We start from the raw sequence: 17,977 nt of genomic DNA on the forward strand, positions 1-17,977 counted from the left end.
CCCCTCTTCTGCTTACAAACACAAATATATTAATTAGAATCAGCTGTATGTACTTAGGATTAAGTAAGGATTAAGTTTAAGGTTCCTTAGTTTTTTTACGTACCAAAATTACGTACCAAACTCAGAGTCATGCAATTGAAGCCATGGTGGAATATTCCAACAGTGCCACAATGCTAAAAGAACATCAGTTGCTATTATTCACGAAGTGATCTTGATCCAAATTTTTATTTTACTGTATATGTACAGTACTGTGCAAAATACACCTAAACACATCGTTTAAAACCTTTTGTCTGAGCAATAAATGTGTTTTTGCTTGTAAAAAAACAAAACATATGTCTTTGTCTTTAACCTCTTAAACTCCTTGGAACCACCGGTGGTTCCAAAACGCATTTCGTCATGTTCTTCATAACTTTCATATTTCATAAGCTCCATTCAGAAGCTGGGCGTCGTGTGAGGCTGTAGCTCTTCTCTCCAGTCTAATAGACGGTGACGTCATTTTAAACCCTTATAATAAAAGAAGCTGAACTTTGTTTTTCTACTGAAAGTCGACCCGTTTTTCCCCAAATCTGGGCTCTAAACTATAAACAGACGGCGTCTCATCAGTGATCTGCTCTGGAAACATGGCTTTTAGAAAACAACACAAAGAGCGTCGGAGATTTTTGGCTTTCAGCAGTAAATTGTAAGCATATAGTGATATGTGGAGATCATAAACCACATGTTCTGTTAAATTGAGGGGAGGTTTTAAATAAATAAATAAAAATTACATTTATTTCTTACAGTTATTGAATAATTTGCTGTAAGATTTGGTCACGTAAATTAAATCATGCAATTACTGAATTATTTGCCTTACGATAAGATTTCTCCATGACATGGATTTGTTCAATTCCATCACCTGCACACCTGATTTAACATAACGAAGTACGTTTAAGCAAACCAGGTATTAGATGAGAAGAGGTTTGGAAATGGTTAAACACGTTGACAAAGTAAAATAAAGTCTGCACTCTGACTGAGACACTCCAAAAAGTGGATTTTACTCTTATAAAGCCATTTTATAGTAGATTTACTTCAGTGTTCAAAGTCAATCATCCAGCTTCAGCCAGCACACAGCCACCCTGACATGATCCCATAGGATGCCTTAATAAACAGACAGAGATTTAAAATAAATATTCCCTTAATCAGTAATCAAATAGATTAAATATTGTGATCAATAACCACATAGGTAGTATTGCCTAACAGAATATTAATTCTCTCACTGAGGGTCGGCCTTAGTCTGTCTGCATAGGGGATTCTAGACACTGGAAAGCCCCTGGGTTCACAGAGAGGCCTGTGTGTACTTACTGACCCAGTGGAGAGAGGGGCAGGTTGACCTTAAAAGATAAAGCAGACTGGTAAAAAATCCAGTTTTTAGGAGTGAGCATCAGCATGCGATGACCAAATTAATGGATGAAGAGATGCACCTGTTAGAGAAGGAGCTAATATCAAAATTTGGGAGGCAAGGCGGGGGGATATCAAATTACCCCAAATAAATGGTATAAAAACTGTTGTGTGGATCACTGTATTTGCACAGTTGGGGTCTCTTGAGACCCTGAGCCACCAGATGCTGAAATGAAGAAGAAGCCTTTTTCCCTCAGCGTCTGAAGACTCTTTCCTTTGGACATCTTTTGAGAACTTAGATCAGTTATTAGTGAAAGTGTTTAGCTGGTATTTAAAGATTTCTTTTTTATTCATAATTTTATGTTGTAGGACTGGGTTTGAGGGGATAGTCCTTGGTCTTGACAAAACCTTGAATTTCCCCATTTTAGTCTTAATTTGGTTCGTTTGTGGGTCTATTTAGAGGGCTCTGAGTTTGTTAGACGTTTCCACAGACATGCAGAAACCATGACTCAGCAGTCTGAGATCTTTGGAAATGCTGAAACAACTGATGGGACAGTTGTATCGACCCTCTGTTTTTGTGTGTGTGCAGTCTCGTGGTTTGGACCTATCCCGTGTCAGGACGTGTGTGGTGGTGGCGGAGGAGAGGCCCCGGATAGCGCTCACTCAGTCTTTCTCCAAACTCTTCAAAGACTTGGGCCTGCACCCGCGGGCCGTCAGCACATCTTTTGGCTGCAGAGTCAACCTGGCCATCTGCCTGCAGGTTGGTGAACTTCTAGACCCGCTTGTGTTCATGTGTTTGTGTTTGTGGGTGTGGGTGTGTGTGTGAGAGAGAGAGATAGTGAGAGAGAGAACAAGACCAGAGGAAGCAGCCACATCTTCAGAATAGGGCTGCAGTGACTGATTGACAACAGTTAGTTGTCATCTGCGTTGATTATGGGGAAAAGGTGACACATCAACACCTCAGTTACTTAAGAACACACACAGACACACACACACACACACACACACATGCACGTCACATGCAGGAAACACCCTTGACAGGCCACCAGTCCATCACAGTGCTACTCATAAACAAAAGCATCTTATAATGTTCACATGGTATATGCACAGATTATGACAGATTGCAGTGCATTTTAGACAGCGTAGGGGGCAGCATACAAGAAGAATCACTTGTTGTACAGACAGAACTTTGAAAGATAGCTGTATTTTGACCACACTGTGGAGAGTAGGTCTGGGTAGCATCCAAAAATAATTAACACTATCTTGTTAAAAGAATCAAATTGCCACCCAAGCCCCATCCGCTGACAGCCTCCCCCACCATACACACACAGTTCTCTGCTATCTTTATATTTTCTGTGCTATCCTTAGCATACAGTCATATGCAAAAGTTTGGACACCCCTGGTAAATAGAGATGTTTTGTTGATTTTATAATGTTCAGATTTTCTGATTTTAAGAACGTGTATCTTAGAGTTTCCCAACTCAAAGGAAAAATCACAGAAAATACCCCCTCAATTGGGAATTCCAATGGAAAGTTGGGATGGTGTCACAACACCAAATAAATGAAAGTTTGTTCCTAGTAGAGGATGTATTTGTAAGGGTCCAGGCGGCCCCGCCTGCTGCCAGCAGAGGGCGAAAGCAGCAAGGTGCCCAGCCTGCACTACCAGTTGCCAGCAGAGGGCGATGGCGGTGAGGAGCCATGGACTAATTAGGCTCACTAGATACACCTGTGGGCACCCCTACTTAAGGCTGTGGCAAACGGCAGTGTTTGTCACACCTTTGTAGAGGGGTGACTGGTATGGTACCTAGTATTAGAAAAGAAAAGAAAAGAAAAGAAAAGAAAAGAAAAGAAAAGAAAAGAAAAGAAAAGAAAAGAAAAGAAAAGAAAAGAAAAGAAAAGAAAATGAAAAGAGAAGAGACTGCCCCAAAACAAAAAAGAGAGAAAAGAGGGCTGAGAAAAGAAATTGCCCCAAAAAAATAAAAAGAGAGAAGAAGAGGGCTGGAAAAAACAACATTGCCCCCAAATAAGTCACAAAAGGGGAAAAAAAGAGAAAAGAATCCAGTCCATACAAAAGGTGTTTGCTGTAAGAACAAACAAGTGAAGGGAAACAAAGTTTGCCTTCCCATCACAGTTATGGTGGCAGTGTCTTTTGAGTTTCCATTGTCTTTTATTTCACGTTTCCAACTCAGCCTTTGTTTGAGCATGCTGGTTATGGCTTCCTTTGTTCAATGTTCCCGCCTTTTTTCCTTCCCTTCCTTGAAGGGCCTCCTCCGGGGTTTCCTGTGCATCCCGGTGGCGCAGTTGTAACGCCACGGACCGCTGATCGATACAGTGGTGGTTCAAACCCGGCTCTGGGTTACCGGATTTACAACGTCAGAAACACACGCTCTGTTGCCCCAATAAATCTCCTTACTTCCGTTTTTTTCATTGGCTTTCAGTTCTGCACTTGGCTCCGCCTCCCCGACGTCCAGTAACAGCATTAACTTATTTACACTTAGAAAAACAAGAAAACGTAATTGGACCAGGGGTGGTCACACTTTTTTTGTATCTGACTGTATCTGCCCTTTTAACATTAACTGATTTGGTGAAATATTTTATTTTTTTTTTTTTGAAAAAGTTTTTTTGAGTTTTTTGAAAACTGTCACCTCTTATGTTCAGAAGTTGTTACTGCAAACACATGTGAGCTCTTGCTGTTGTAAGTTCATAGTGACTTACATTGTAGTATATCAGGTTGCTACACAAGCTCTAGTAAATGAGTTCCAAGGCCATGTGCACATCCTTAAAATAAACAAGCTGTTTTCCATCATTATTGGGGGTGAACTCTGACTTATAATAAGAATTATATTTTCAGATATTAGTGCTGATCCACTCTCATACTCTGCATCTGGCAGGTCAAAACCAGGAACCACAAGTCATAATGGTTTGATTTAGTAGATTATTTAATAGTTGATAGATTAATTAACTACAGAAATCAGGTTATTTGCAGACCTGCTACATTAATAAGGTATGTTACATAATCCCAGATTGTCTGTCTGTCTGTCTGTCTGTCTGTCTGTCTGTGTGTGTGGCTGATGTAGAGATTGGGCCATAATCCTTGTCCTGACATTTTCACAACCTCTAGACTTCTGTCTGCACAGCTGGAATGGTGCTTGGAATTAAGAGAGAGGATTTGAGCTCCTGGCACCTCAAGTTGTTGCCAAGAGTGCCTGTGGTTTAACTGTGCTTATGCTTTTGCTCATGTCTCAGAAATCCATCAAACTAAGAGCAAATGTGTGTTTCATTTTGGCAGGTGAAATTGATTTTTGTCTCAAATTGAGATGCAGAGAATACAGGTATAGGTTGGAGTTAATATATTTGTGAGTGTATTTAAAAGTTTGAGTCAAGATAGTGATAAATTGTTCTCATGAGACTTTTGGTAAGACTTGGTTTTATAACGCTGTTATGAGTACATCTTAATGTCTGTCTTTGAGGGTTTCTTACCGTCTCGCTGTTCTATTATATCCAGAGTGAAGGAGGGACGGTAACAAAACACAAGGATGTTTACAGTTCTGCGTTTCATCTTTTGTCAGCAATTTTTCATTTTTGACAGTGTTAAACCAACAGTTCAAATCTAGATTTCAGTTTTCAATTAGTTTTCACTTCAAAAAGTGTAGCTGATTAGCCAGGACATGTTATGTTTTCTTTTTTTTTTTTTTTAGCACTGGAGCTATGAGGCTGATGTTGCTATCAGAAGTTAGTCACCAAAATTTTTTGGTAACACTTCACTGTAGGGTACTGTTCATTAGGCTACGTAAGACAACTGACATAACCCTACATAACCGTTTGTAAATGCTTATCCCAGCAGGCAGACTTGCTGTAAAGGTTACATTTGTCAATTTTGATATAAATTAGCTAAAGCAGCCTTTATGACGGATATTGCCAATTGGAATAAGCATTTATAAATATTTATGTATAGTTGTTAGCTGTCATGAAGTTTATGTAAGTGTCATATAGCCATATGAACAAAACCCTATAGTAAAGTGTTAATTTTCCCATAAATACTTTGTGGCTGCATGTTGAGGCTTTGTGCAGGGAGTCATACTGTGTCCTAAACCACACCAAGAAATCAGCGCAACTTTAATGAAGACCTGGATTTGGTTTGAGGGGACTGAGAAAAGTCTCTTTACAGAAAATCTAAGATTTCTCTGAACCATTGCACTTACATCCTTACAAAGTTGGCTTGCAGATGTGAAGTTGTAGAGTTACACTCAAAGATTGACCACATATTACCTCAGTCTGTCACCTGTGTCATTTTTGCATGTGGTTTTATCTTTTTCTTTTCCACTGATTATTTTTGCCCACAATTCATTTCTTATGTATGTTTTTTTTTTATTCTTTTTGTCATGTCCTTTATCTTCCTGTCTATCACTTCTTCTTTTATCTTGCACCTTCATTTTTCTCTTCCTCTCCCTCCCTGGTTTTCTCCCTCTCATTCTCTCTCTCTTTGTCCACCCCCTCGTCTCATCACTGGCTGCTGTAGCCTCACAGGCTTGGGAAGCTTGATCAGGTAGGGACGCCCCACACTCCCTTGCCCCCCGTGCTGATTGTGGTGTGGGTCTGGGTCACTAGCTTTGCCAGATTCTGGTTTCCCCGGCGTGAGACGCCACATGCCTCGTGCCTTGTGCTAATGGGGGTGGTCGAAGGTGTGGGTGTTTTTCTAACATGTCCACCTGTTTCAATGGCGATGCAGGATTACCAGGCTAAATGGACTAATAGACTAATGGCTGCTGACTCTAGTGCCCTTAGAAGGAGAGAGAGCTCTGAGGCTTAAACCCCCATCCCAGTGGGACCCTCCAGACCCATCATGTTGATCTGCACATGGGCTCAGTGAGTTCAGATAACCACAGTAGCATTTGCTGCCTTCACATGCTTGTGAAATGGTCGAACTTTGCACTTGCAAAGTCCTAATAGTAAAGTTTCTGCATTTAAGTGCCTTACAAGATATCAAGAATGCCTCAAGGTAGAGGGTTCCATCCTCGTTTGGGCCATTGGCTGGATCATTTATTAGTCCTAGTATGGAGACACTTACGACAACCAACCAACCAACCAACCAACCAACAATACAATCCAATGCAGATACAAGGAATTTTCTAGACATGTGCATTCTGACTCATTTTGATGTTCAAGTATTTGAGAGTTAATGAATGGCTGCCTCTTTAGATGAGGCAGTGAGCTAGCACTTATAAACAAAGCCTTTTTTCCTCAGTGGATGAACTTCACAAATTCCCAAATAGTAATTCCACTATTCTAATACAGGCACCTAGAACGGTTAATCAAGTACTCTAAGTACCATGCACATCCCTAGTGTTACTTTAAATTAGGAAACAGACCGAAATCTGCCCGTTTGCTAATTTACTAGTATGTATACTATGTGTTCGCTAGTTATGTGGCTAGTTGGGAGTGTATTTGATATGCACCACTAATGTAAGCTAGTTAGCTAGGCTGTTTTGTTATCTCTAACATTTTCCAATATTGTAAAATGCACGTAATGCAATTGAGCAATTTTGGATTTGATTCAAAAAGATTAATGTAATTTCAAAGCACCATATTTTTAGTGAGGTGCCTAAGAACCAATCACATACCAATTGAAAGAGAGGGTCGTATAGTTCGTCATAACTGTGCAACATGATTTCCGTCGACAGTGAACCTCCAACAGCTCAGAGATTTTGGCATTGGGTCCACAACACTGGATTGCAGTGACATCCGACATGCTCAATCAAGTATGGAATGAAATTGACCGACTATGGCGTTGATGGTGTCCGTACAGCTTGAGGAGGTTCAGACTGAGCACTTGTAAAATTGCATAATAAACTTTATACTCATTTTAAACCATCATTTTTTTTTTTTTTAAATTGGATGAATCTTTTTGAATCCTCCTTATAAAAAATGACCTACCATTAACCAGTAAAATGCCATAATGAAAGTGTAAAGGCTAGAAAAAAGCTTTTTTCCTTTTTTGTCCTGAGTTTTAACTTACAGGTCAGGAACTCGTGCTTTGTTTAATTCCAGTTGGGTGTGGGTATCGGTCAATAATTTGATACTGATGGTACAACTGATAACTTGGCTTAAATTCAAAATCCTGAAAAAAATATTGAGGTAAATCTCAACAGATTGTGGAGTAATCAAAGGAACAATTTAAGAAGCGCTAAAAATTCATAATAACATACAGAACTCAGTCACCAGTAGAGATTTTGGAACAAACATGCTTATTTGCTCACTAAAGCTGATAAACTCACTGCTTAGGTATTGAAATTTGGTATCGAATGACACTTTTTATTTACTGAAGCGATTCTGTCAGTACCATAAAAGCACTGAATCAGAGCACCCAGCCCTACTTCCATTAGCACGCGAAGGCAGCAGTTTATAGCCCATAGCATGGTAAGATGATGGCCACATGGTGGAGTTTGAGTTCATTCTGTTTTATTGTCCACCACTGACCTCCAGAATTATAGACCAACTGTAATTCGCCAACTGTGAACCATTAACTGAGCCAGGTTTCGACACATGAAGTGAAAATGAGCCCATATGTAGTCAATTCATATGGAATCAGTGACCTGAAACGGGCTTTGATGGAGTCAGTCTTGCCTGTACAGCATGGCTATGGTCTATGTCCACTTGGAGGGTGCCCCCTGCTGGGCCCTGGCCCACTGGGAGAGGGGTAGGGCTGTGGGTCTGTTAGGCTCTTAGTGTGTGCATCATTTGTGCTGGCTTAGTTGGGTTTAAAGCTGCATGCTCCAATGACTTTCCTTTCCCTGCAAGCGAATGAATGGGTTTGGTTCTGTCATGGCTCTTGGTTAAATGGAAAGGGGGCTTCTTCACTGCCTGGTAAAGATCCCAACTGAAAAATGAACATTTTCTGACAGACAGGGATATTGATTTTAAGAGCTTGAGCAGTTAGATAACCGATAATATTGGCAGCTGTAATTTGCTAGTTAAACAGTGCTTGACTGACGGATATAGTTGTCAACAGTGAATTAAGTCTGATTGTCAGTCCCCGTTTCTTAAACTCAAAAATCTACAATATACTCAAAAAAATTGTAGTACAAAGGATGGAGTTTTTCATAATTCTTAGCAGTTGTGGTGTTTTCTGGTAATTATTTTTTTTCTGTAATAACACATTCTGTGTTAGAATATAACATGTTTTGTTATTATAATCAAAAGTCACATAAACATGAGCAAGTAGTGACTCACTGTTACACACACACAATGATTTGAGTGATCTTCACATATCAGAGGTGTTCTTTATTATAATACAAAACAAGCCACGAAATACAGTACCGTGCAAAAGTCAGAGACGACCATTCTTCATTTAATTTCCAGTCAAAACAGCCAATAAGTACAGGTTTTTCATTTTCTGCTTTAGGAAAAAAGCAGATGTATGTATTTAACAGAACATTACACAGAAGCCACACCAGCTAAATATAATATATCGCTGTTGTCAGAAGAAAACCTCATATCCCCAAAATAATGACTTTACAGGAGAAGGGGAAAAAACTACTTTACTTTTAATGCAAGTCAATAGAACCAGATAATTCTCCAAGTCCTAGAAGTGGGTTGCATTTAGATAATCTCAAACACATTCAGTGATGTTGAGGTCTGGACTCAGTCCATTGTTCAGCTTCTTTGTTTGTCTCCTCCTTTTCTGATTGAGGCTTCTTGACAGACAGACATCCTTTCAGACCCACCGCGCTGAGTCGTCTTCTCACAGTGGAAGGATGAATACGTTTTCAGATCTGAAGCTGCTTGATTTTCACCTCTTTCTCAGCTAGGAGTCCAATTTTCTCTGCATCTTTTAATAATTATTTGAACTCCAGTTCTGGAAACGCTTGTTTTTACACTCATAGTCTTTGACTGTCGCCTTCCTTATGCAAGTGGATTATTTTATATCTGATCTTCTCAAATATCTCCTGAAAAATGTACTCCTATTAATACTCAGTGGAAGCTTTGACTGGAAATTAAATAAATGAAGGCCGGTCTCTTGAAGGCCAGACTTTCGCACAGGACTGTGCGAGTACTTCAGATGTAATCCACCAACCAATGCATCAGTCAGAGCCTAGTACTAAGAAACGATCTCTGATCAGTGAGCAGATCACAGCAGTGAAGTGACTGACAGGCATGAGCGTTCAGTGAACCATCTCTGTGGCTGGAGAGCTATAACAAACTTCGGAGAGGCCTGTCTGCTTGTCTCCACAACACTTCTGTGTCTCTTCCTCTCAGCACCCACGCACCGTCACTTTTAACATCCCAGCCCTGTCATTCACAGCTCCAGCCTTCTCTCCGCTTTATAAACTTTTCATTGTAGAGCCATCTGTGGGTGATGGTTTGAGATGAGATTTTTCTGCTTGCATCTGGCTGATGTGCACTTTTTTCCACTCAAGTCTTTTTTGTTTGTTTTTGTTCATTGTATTGATTTTACTAAATTAAGAATACTACTTGATTATTTTTTAAAAGAAAGAATATTTCAGTTCTTTGGTGCACTCAGCAAAGCCTTGATTATGAGAAGGGTAACATCCAACTAACATGTGCTCTGTATGGGTTGTAGGGCACCTCTGGACCAGACCCAACTACTGTGTACGTGGACATGAGGGCCCTCAGACATGACAGGTGAGTGATTTGAACATCATAAACATTTTGAAATGTTGGTTGTGCCTCTGATGGTGAACATGTTGAGAAGTCAGTCAAAAGGATGTGTTTTCTTGAGGATGTGAGTAAATGATCTGCTGTTGTCATCAGTACATTCATCATAATGTTGATTCTGAATTTGAGATTTATACATCAAGCTGGACCTCCTTTTTTAAACTGTGCTTGCAGTGTTAATACGATGTGGTCTGAAAAACACCACCACAATCCAACCCGACACCACTGACTTGAACATTTAAATTATAACGAAGTGTTTCTTTTCTCCTGACTCAGTAACACCACTTTCACTTATAACAAGCTTTAAAACTTATTTTAGGTAGTAGTTTTTGGTTTCAGTATCACTATCAGAAAAGAAAGTGTTATAGTGCCATCTCTAGTTGTACTCAGATTAGAATTTGTCTGTATAGATGTTGGTGTTTTATGCCATCATCACACTGAACACTGTAAAGTAAAATTTCCCTGGTGAAAAATCCAATTCACCAATTCCAATAGAATGGGATACAGAAACACGAAAAAGCAGTTAGCATTTAGTTTTGCTTCATTTTAACCTTGTGAATTTGTAAACATCATTGAGAGCTTCAGTGAACTTACTGCAGCTTGTTGTTCACAACTGCAAAACAAACAACAAGAGGTTAACCAGTCAATATTAACTAGCCAAGCTATACAGTTAAATGTAAAAGTTTGAACAGTCCTGGGCAAATTACATGATTTTTGATTGTCTAATAAAATGAGTCAACACGTCTTCTACAGGAGACTTTAATTTAATTTAATTTAATTTATTTTAAGGGCAGCACGGTGGCGCAGTGGGTAGTGCTGTCGCCTCACAGCGAGCCTGGGTTCGATTCCCCGGCCGGGTGACGGGGGTCCTCTCTATGTGGAGTTTGCATGTTCTCCCCGTGTCTAGGGTGTATCCTGCCTTCTGCCCGATGACCGCTGGGATAGGCTCCAGCACCCCCACGCGACCCTGAGGGAGGCGGCTTAGAAAATGGATGGATGGAAATTTAATTTAAATTACATTTTTCTGTAAATTTTAGTGTAAAATTTAATGCATTGGAAAAATCTCAAGCACAAAATGTGCCGCAACTTTTGCTCAGACCACATTTTGTGTTGATTTAAAAAAAAAATTTTTATTTTTTTTTTTATTCAGCAAATAAACAGTAATTGTGTATCTCTGTAGAGGGGGTGTCAACTTATTTTCACTTGAATCAACAAATCATGTGTCCAGGGGCACCCAAACTTTTACAAATGACGGTGTTCCCTCCAAAATCACATCGGCCTGATTTTTGCTGCACCTCAATGAAGAAAATAGTGAGGCTTCTTTCAGATTTAGGCCTGCAATTTGCTCAGTGCTAATTATTAGGACACATGCGTGCATTACTGGTTAGCTATGCTAGTCTTGTAGCTCTAATGCAGACTAACTTCAAACACATGACTGATGAACTACTTCTGTGAAAAAATGACTTGCTTTTGATTTTTTTTCCCTGAACTTTCGCTTGAAGTATATTTTTGGCCTTTTGATGTTCACATTCCAAGGCTTTTCCAAACCCTGCAGACGCAGTATTCATCAACATGAACCCGAACAGTGAAAGCAGCGACTCCGTAGTGCTCTCCTGCCCTCGTTTGTCATCTTTACAACATTCTCCATAAAATTAAACAGTTATTAAAGTGTGTTTGTGAGCAGACGGCTGCTCTGCCGACAGACTCCCTTTTTGTCTTTAATTGGACGGGATAGTGCAGGCTGTGGCTGCGTAGTCAGAACTCTAATTACAGTTTACTGGCAAGGCTGCCTAATATGGGACAATCACTGCAGACACATTTACAAGCAGCGAGCATCAGTAACCAATACAAATGCTTCTATTGTTTATTTTGCAAATTCATGTCCAGAATAACCTCCTTTCAGAAGTGCATGTTCCTTCAGCTCCGTCACGTTGAACAGTTGGCTTTACTTGTCTGAGGAATGTTGGCTTTGCTGAACAGTAGTGTTGTAGTTTGGTAGATTGTGTCGTTTCTCACTGACACTGTTTAGGACTGGTTTGAAGTCTTTGGGAAATCTTAAGAGCAGAATAAAGATTTTTTTCTTTCTTTCAGAGTGCGGCTGGTTGAGCGAGGCTCTCCTCATAGCCTGCCTCTCATGGAGTCTGGAAAGGTAAACAGAGGCCTATTTACTCCTCATGTACACCTTTCATTGTGTGGGTTGATTTCACACCAAACCTGACAATCTCGCCCTAAAATAATCTTCATTTCAGATTTTACCTGGAGTACGAATCATCATTGCTAATCCGGAGACCAAGGGCCCTTTGGGAGATTCTCATCTCGGCGAGGTATTTCCATTTTTAACCCTTAAGTGTGTAGCTTTGTTTGTGACCTTATTTCCTCTTTTTCAGATAAGTGACAAACGGAATACTAGAATATAACAATTTTTGATTTATTATTTTGTTATTGACAATAAATAAAGAGTTTTGCACCGTCAGTGCAGTGTTTGTGAGACAGGTTCGGATAAAATTGGAAAAAAAAAAAAAAAAAGTCTTGGCAAGTGGAAAAAAACTGAAAATGGTTAAGAGTTGTGTGCAAAAGTGCATGTTTTGTTAATACGTCAAAATAAGTTAATACCCACCATACAAAGAACACATGTAACCCTCTGAGGTCTACAAACACACCTGCATGCCAAATTCGAGGTTTCCGTATGCTTCTCTATCTTTGTGATAATCCAGCGCAGAAGCACGGTTCAAACGTTTCCTGAATCTGTACATTCCGTCCTATCACGAGATCATACGTGACTCACAGCCGGAGTTATCAGACTATGAAGAGGGGCTGAGATGCACGTCATCTGCCTCTCACCGTGTGGAACTGGGGGATTCATGTGTCCATCTACATTTTGTGAAACTGACCAGTGGACACTTAGGAAATCACTAAGGACTGACCGTCACGCCAGAAACCCTTCATTCTTCATTCAGTCCGCATCGGAGACTCGTGTGAAACAGCATGCAGAGTTTTTGACTGCTGAAGCACAAATCGAGAAAATGCTCTCATATTTCTGCAAATATTGGTAAAATGTGCCATAACTTTTGCACAGACCACATTTGATGTCACAATATAATAAATTCAACAAATAAACAGTGGCTGTGCATTAAAAGGTGCAGAAGTGTGTCTCTGTGGAGAATGAGCTCACTTAGTTAACATGTCCTTTGGTCAGGCTGCCCAAAATTTACACATGACTGCATTTCTTTCTCATTATTTATTAGAGGTTTATTCAACTACTTCTGGACTTTTTCACCTATATAATGTATCTAGTGATTTGTGACTGACAATTTTGCTTTTTTTGAGAAATAATCCAGATAATTCTGCTTATTTTTAGAAGGGTTCATATCCTACATTTTTCTTGTAATTTATTTTTTCCACTGAGGCACACTAATTGTGTGTGTGTGTGTGTGTGTGTGTGTGTGTGTGTGTGTGTGTGTGTGGTTTTATTATATCACTTCTATCGCCTTTTATTACAAAAACAGGACATTCAGCTTTCTATAATATGGGCCCTTGGGCAGTGGAATAAAACAGTACGTAAAATAGCTTAAAACAAAAACCGGAATAAATATGAACTAGATTTAAGATGGTTTTTGTGAGGTAAAAATGATGCACTGCCTCTGTCAGTGACCCGTGTGTGAAGCCTGTACAGCTGAGGCTGGTCTCTTCATCGCTGTTCTGTGCTTGCAGATCTGGGTGCACAGCGGTCATAACGGCAGCGGCTACTTCACCGTGTATGGAGACGAGGCTCTGCAGTCTGACCACTTTAACTCCCGCCTGAGCTTCGGAGACACACAGACCGTGTGGGCGCGCACAGGCTACCTGGGATTCCTGCGGCGCACAGAGCTGACCGACGCCAGCGGAGGTGAATGTTGGGGCTTTTTCACTCTGACAGTTTTCTCCACGGTTTCATCCTCGGGTCTCGTTTGAAAAAGTCTTAAATATAGTTGTATGCAAAAGTTGACACCCTTGGTTAAACTGGATTTTATAAGTGACAACTATAAACAGAAATATGCACTGTAAAAAATGATTGTGTTTTAACTTAGTGAGTATCCTGGTTGCTTCACAAAACTTCAGATAATAAAACAGAATGTAAACCACAGATCATTGTTGTCCTTTAGAAGTAGAATGACGTCAAAAATTAAGGCAACCAGGTTGCTGGCCTTTTTACATTTCTACATTTTTGACAGTGTGGTGTGTTTCTGCAAATTGTAGTGCGCAAATTCTATTGACTTGCTGAGCTTAACATATTGAGAAAAAAATAAAATGCTAAATGCACAAGCCATTTTTAATGTTTAGTTTTTTTCCCAGTATTGTTAATTAAAATTGCTAGTTTTATACATTAAAACTGTAAGGGTCCAGCTGGCCCCGCCTGCTGCCTGCAGAGGGCAACGGTGGCGAGGAGCTGTGGACTAATCAGGCTGACCCGATACGAAACAAAAAAGAAAAGAGCTGGAAAAGCAAAAGAGGGAAAACTACTTAACCCCAAAACTACGTAAAAGCTCAGAAGGCTGCTTGAACAAGAGACGGCTCCGAGCCATGCAAAAGTGTTTGCTCCTCAAAGAGCAAACTGGCAAAACCTAAAGCTGACCTTCCTCTCATGATCACAGAGGAAGCGTCTTGTTTTCTGATCATTTATTTCGCCTTTTTCTAACAGCCTGTTTGAGACGCTGCTTGAGGCGTTTCCTTTGTCTTCCGTTCGTCCCAACCTCTTCATTTCCACCTTCCTTGAGGTGCTTTGCCCGTGGTCGCCAGTGTATCCCAGCGGCGCAGCGGACTGCCAATCATTACAGCGACGGTTCGGTCCAGGTCACCTCATTAGCAGCACCAAACACACTCTCCGTTGCCCCCATATGTCTCCTTACTCCCCTTTTCCCTTTATGCTGGCTTTCAGTTCTGCACCTGGGTCCACTTTCCCGCTGTCCCAAAACAAAAACGTGCAGAAAAAAACAATTTCAGGGGTATTCATGTTTGCATTTGACTGCACTGTGTCGTTTACATCAGTGTGCCTTTTGTTTGTTCCAGTTTAAAATTGATATTGTGATGAATTTTCTACATCACTGATATGGAATGATGTCAGTGTGCTAATAGCTCTTATGTCTGATGTGTTCACAGAGAGGCATGATGCGCTGTACGTGGTGGGCGCTCTGGATGAGGCCATGGAGCTGAGGGGGATGAGGTACCACCCCATCGACATCGAAACCTCCGTCATCCGCGCACACAAGAGCATCATGGAGTGGTATCGGCCCTGTTTTCAGCTCTGTGCTTCGTTTACTAGGAGGCCTGTTTTGGTGGCTTAGCTGAGTAACTTTTTGTTTTGTTTATTTTCTGCAGTGCGGTGTTTCCCTGGACCAACCTGCTGGTGGTGGTAGTGGAGCTGGAGGGTTCGGAGCAGGAGGCGCTGGACCTGGTGCCGTTGGTGACAAACGCAGTGCTGGAGGAGCATTACCTGATCGTGGGCGTGGTGGTAGTGGTGGACGTCGGCGTGATCCCCATTAACTCCCGCGGAGAGAAGCAGAGGATGCACCTGCGCGACGGCTTCCTCGCGGACCAGCTGGACCCCATCTACGTGGCCTATAATATGTAGCCCCAGTGTATGTGTGTATGTTTGAAGATCACGAATGACTGGTGGGGTCATCTTCATGAAAAGAGAAAAATACTGACTGTGATGGACCGTCATGGAGAAAATGTAAAATGTGAGCGCTCTGACCGACAGAGACGGAAGGAAGAATCCATTCATCTTGGAAGAAAGGAAGCAACCGTCCTTCTCCAGGATGGACGAAGAGCCCCTGCTTTTGCTCGTTTGGATATCGCTTTTTACAAGTGTCGCTCTGTTTTCATGTACGGTATCGCAGCGTTGCTCATTTTCAGTCAGCCCTACATGAGCGAAGGACTTTTAAATATCTACATACTGTGGCAAACTGTGTATTTTACGTTTACTGTAGATTTGGAGTAACTTGTTCAAAATTCTACATACATAAACGATGCAGGACACTTTTTTTTTTTTTTTTTTTAAAAGAGGTACAAAACCAATACAGTTCTATGTATAATTGCAACCGTCCTCCAGCAATTTGCCCATTTTCATTTTATGACCTTTGTAAATGTCCCCATAGCAGGATGCAAAAAAAAAAAAAAAAAAAAAAAAAAAAATCCCTGCTTTTTCAATTACATGTTTAATATCATTGTACAAAGATGAAGGTAAACACAAGTCAAGTTGTGTAATTATGTACAGAAAATAGTTATTATTTATTTTGTTCTTTTTAGAAGTGTGTGAGAGAAGACATTTGGAAATGTTTTCCTCATTAAATAATATTGCTAATATAAAACAAAGCATTGTATCATCTTGAGTGAGTAGTATCACATCAAGTATATGTAAAAAATATAAATATACAAATTATATATATAAATAAATAAATATAAATATATATAAATATTAAAATAAGATCTAGGAGTCACCAATGAAGTTTCCGATGCAGTACTTGCCACTTGCATGGTGTCTGTAGACAGAAGTTTGACGAACGTTTAACGCGCACACGAGCGAAGCCGAGAATAACGTCACTGCGAACAGAGAAAGAGGAGAAAAAAAAACCCCATCTTTTTTTTAATCAGATGGATGCATCGTGTAATGCCCTTACGAAAAGAATTCTTACCATGTGCCTGGAGCTCTGTTTACACACAGTGTCACACCTTTGGCTGAACTGCTGCACTTCTTACGTTACTCACGTTTTTTTGTTTTTTTCTTTGCTTGTTTGCTTTTTGAGTTCTTCCTTTTTTTGTTTTTGTATCCTAAACTTTTCTGCGAGTAACTTATTAGCAGGTTTGTACAGATGCGCATTTAGGCTGACCGGTCACATTGAAGCCATCCCAGTCTGTGCTTTTTCCATAAAAGACACAACCGGAAAAACATCTGCTGCAGCTGCCCGCAACCCATTTTTACATTATGTGCAAGTTAATGCAATCTTACCTGCTTTGCTGCTTTCCTGCTTTAGTCATTTTAGAGTCTTCATCCTACCTGGCACACCTTCGAGCCAAGGAACTGCAGGTATATGCAATATACAAATCTGACAGGTGAAAAATACAGCAGCTAATTAAGAGACGGACAAAGGAAAGCATATGAATTGTCACTTGTACATTACATTAGGACATGATTTGGCTCACGAGTGCTTGTTCTATTCTAATTCCAGAAAACTAGCGGTCATCCGAGATCAGCAAAACGTTGCCCTTTCCTGCCTTATCGCTGCGTATGGTTTGGGTTGCGACGTCTAGCGCGAGTAGCTAATCCTCGAGGTGCAGAGGTGGGGGTCTTGTAGTGCTGTCCGGCCGTCCCCCGTACAATTATCTTTATTTTTTTGTTTGTGGTTTTTTTTTCATAAGTGTAATTAAAGTTGTACTGTGTATGGGAACCAAGTTTACACTTCTTCATAGAGTGACAATGCAATTATTTTTTCTTTTTAAAAAGAAGGAAAAGTCTTAACGTACGTATTCGGAAGCATTAGTGTTGTCATTCCCATACAAAAATGGAAAAAAAAAAAATGTTTTCCCCATTTGGAAAAAGAGAAAAAAAAAAATGTGCACATAACTTTCAACCTGTGACGTTCCTTCCCTTTTTTGTTGGAAATCTTAGACTTACTACGTGAGAGAGTCTGCATGGTGTGTGTAAATATTGTTGGTTACAGAAAAAAAGACAAAAAAAATTATTTTGTATGGTGCAGGTGTGTTTGAAATTCTGTTTTGTACACATAATTAAAAGTATTAAATAACACTTTTATAGAAGCCTGCTTTGGCCTACCTTCACAAGATATGGTGCAATAAAGTGCTTTGATTGGTAAAACTGTCATTGTTAAGTTTGCATTGGCTTCGTAAAAAGGAAAAAAAAACAAGTCCCCAAATAAAACCCTTTCATTTGC

General features: G+C 40.2%; 1 protein-coding gene across 9 annotated transcripts in view; it reads left to right on the plus strand.

The window, feature by feature from the left end:
• Positions 1-17,832, plus strand: part of dip2ca (disco-interacting protein 2 homolog Ca) — a 167,501-nt gene extending 149,669 nt beyond the window's left edge. For 5 of the 9 annotated variants that reach the window (XM_017710432.2, XM_017710438.2, XM_017710436.2 and 2 more), the window contains 8 exons: positions 1,964-2,134; positions 5,893-5,919; positions 9,955-10,016; positions 12,141-12,198; positions 12,299-12,373; positions 13,761-13,935; positions 15,186-15,309; positions 15,405-17,832. In XM_017710432.2, coding sequence (XP_017565921.1) covers positions 1,964-2,134; positions 5,893-5,919; positions 9,955-10,016; positions 12,141-12,198; positions 12,299-12,373; positions 13,761-13,935; positions 15,186-15,309; positions 15,405-15,657 — 945 coding nt within the window. In that variant the 3' untranslated portion in view covers positions 15,658-17,832. The remainder of the gene's footprint in view (positions 1-1,963; positions 2,135-5,892; positions 5,920-9,954; positions 10,017-12,140; positions 12,199-12,298; positions 12,374-13,760; positions 13,936-15,185; positions 15,310-15,404) is intronic. The other 4 variants (XM_017710434.2, XM_017710435.2, XM_037534030.1 and 1 more) reach the window with 1 other exon arrangement.
• Positions 17,833-17,977: the final 145 nt, after the last annotated feature.

The sequence above is a fragment of the Pygocentrus nattereri genome, chromosome 24, assembly GCF_015220715.1.
Source record: "Pygocentrus nattereri isolate fPygNat1 chromosome 24, fPygNat1.pri, whole genome shotgun sequence".
Taxonomy (NCBI): domain Eukaryota; kingdom Metazoa; phylum Chordata; class Actinopteri; order Characiformes; family Serrasalmidae; genus Pygocentrus; species Pygocentrus nattereri.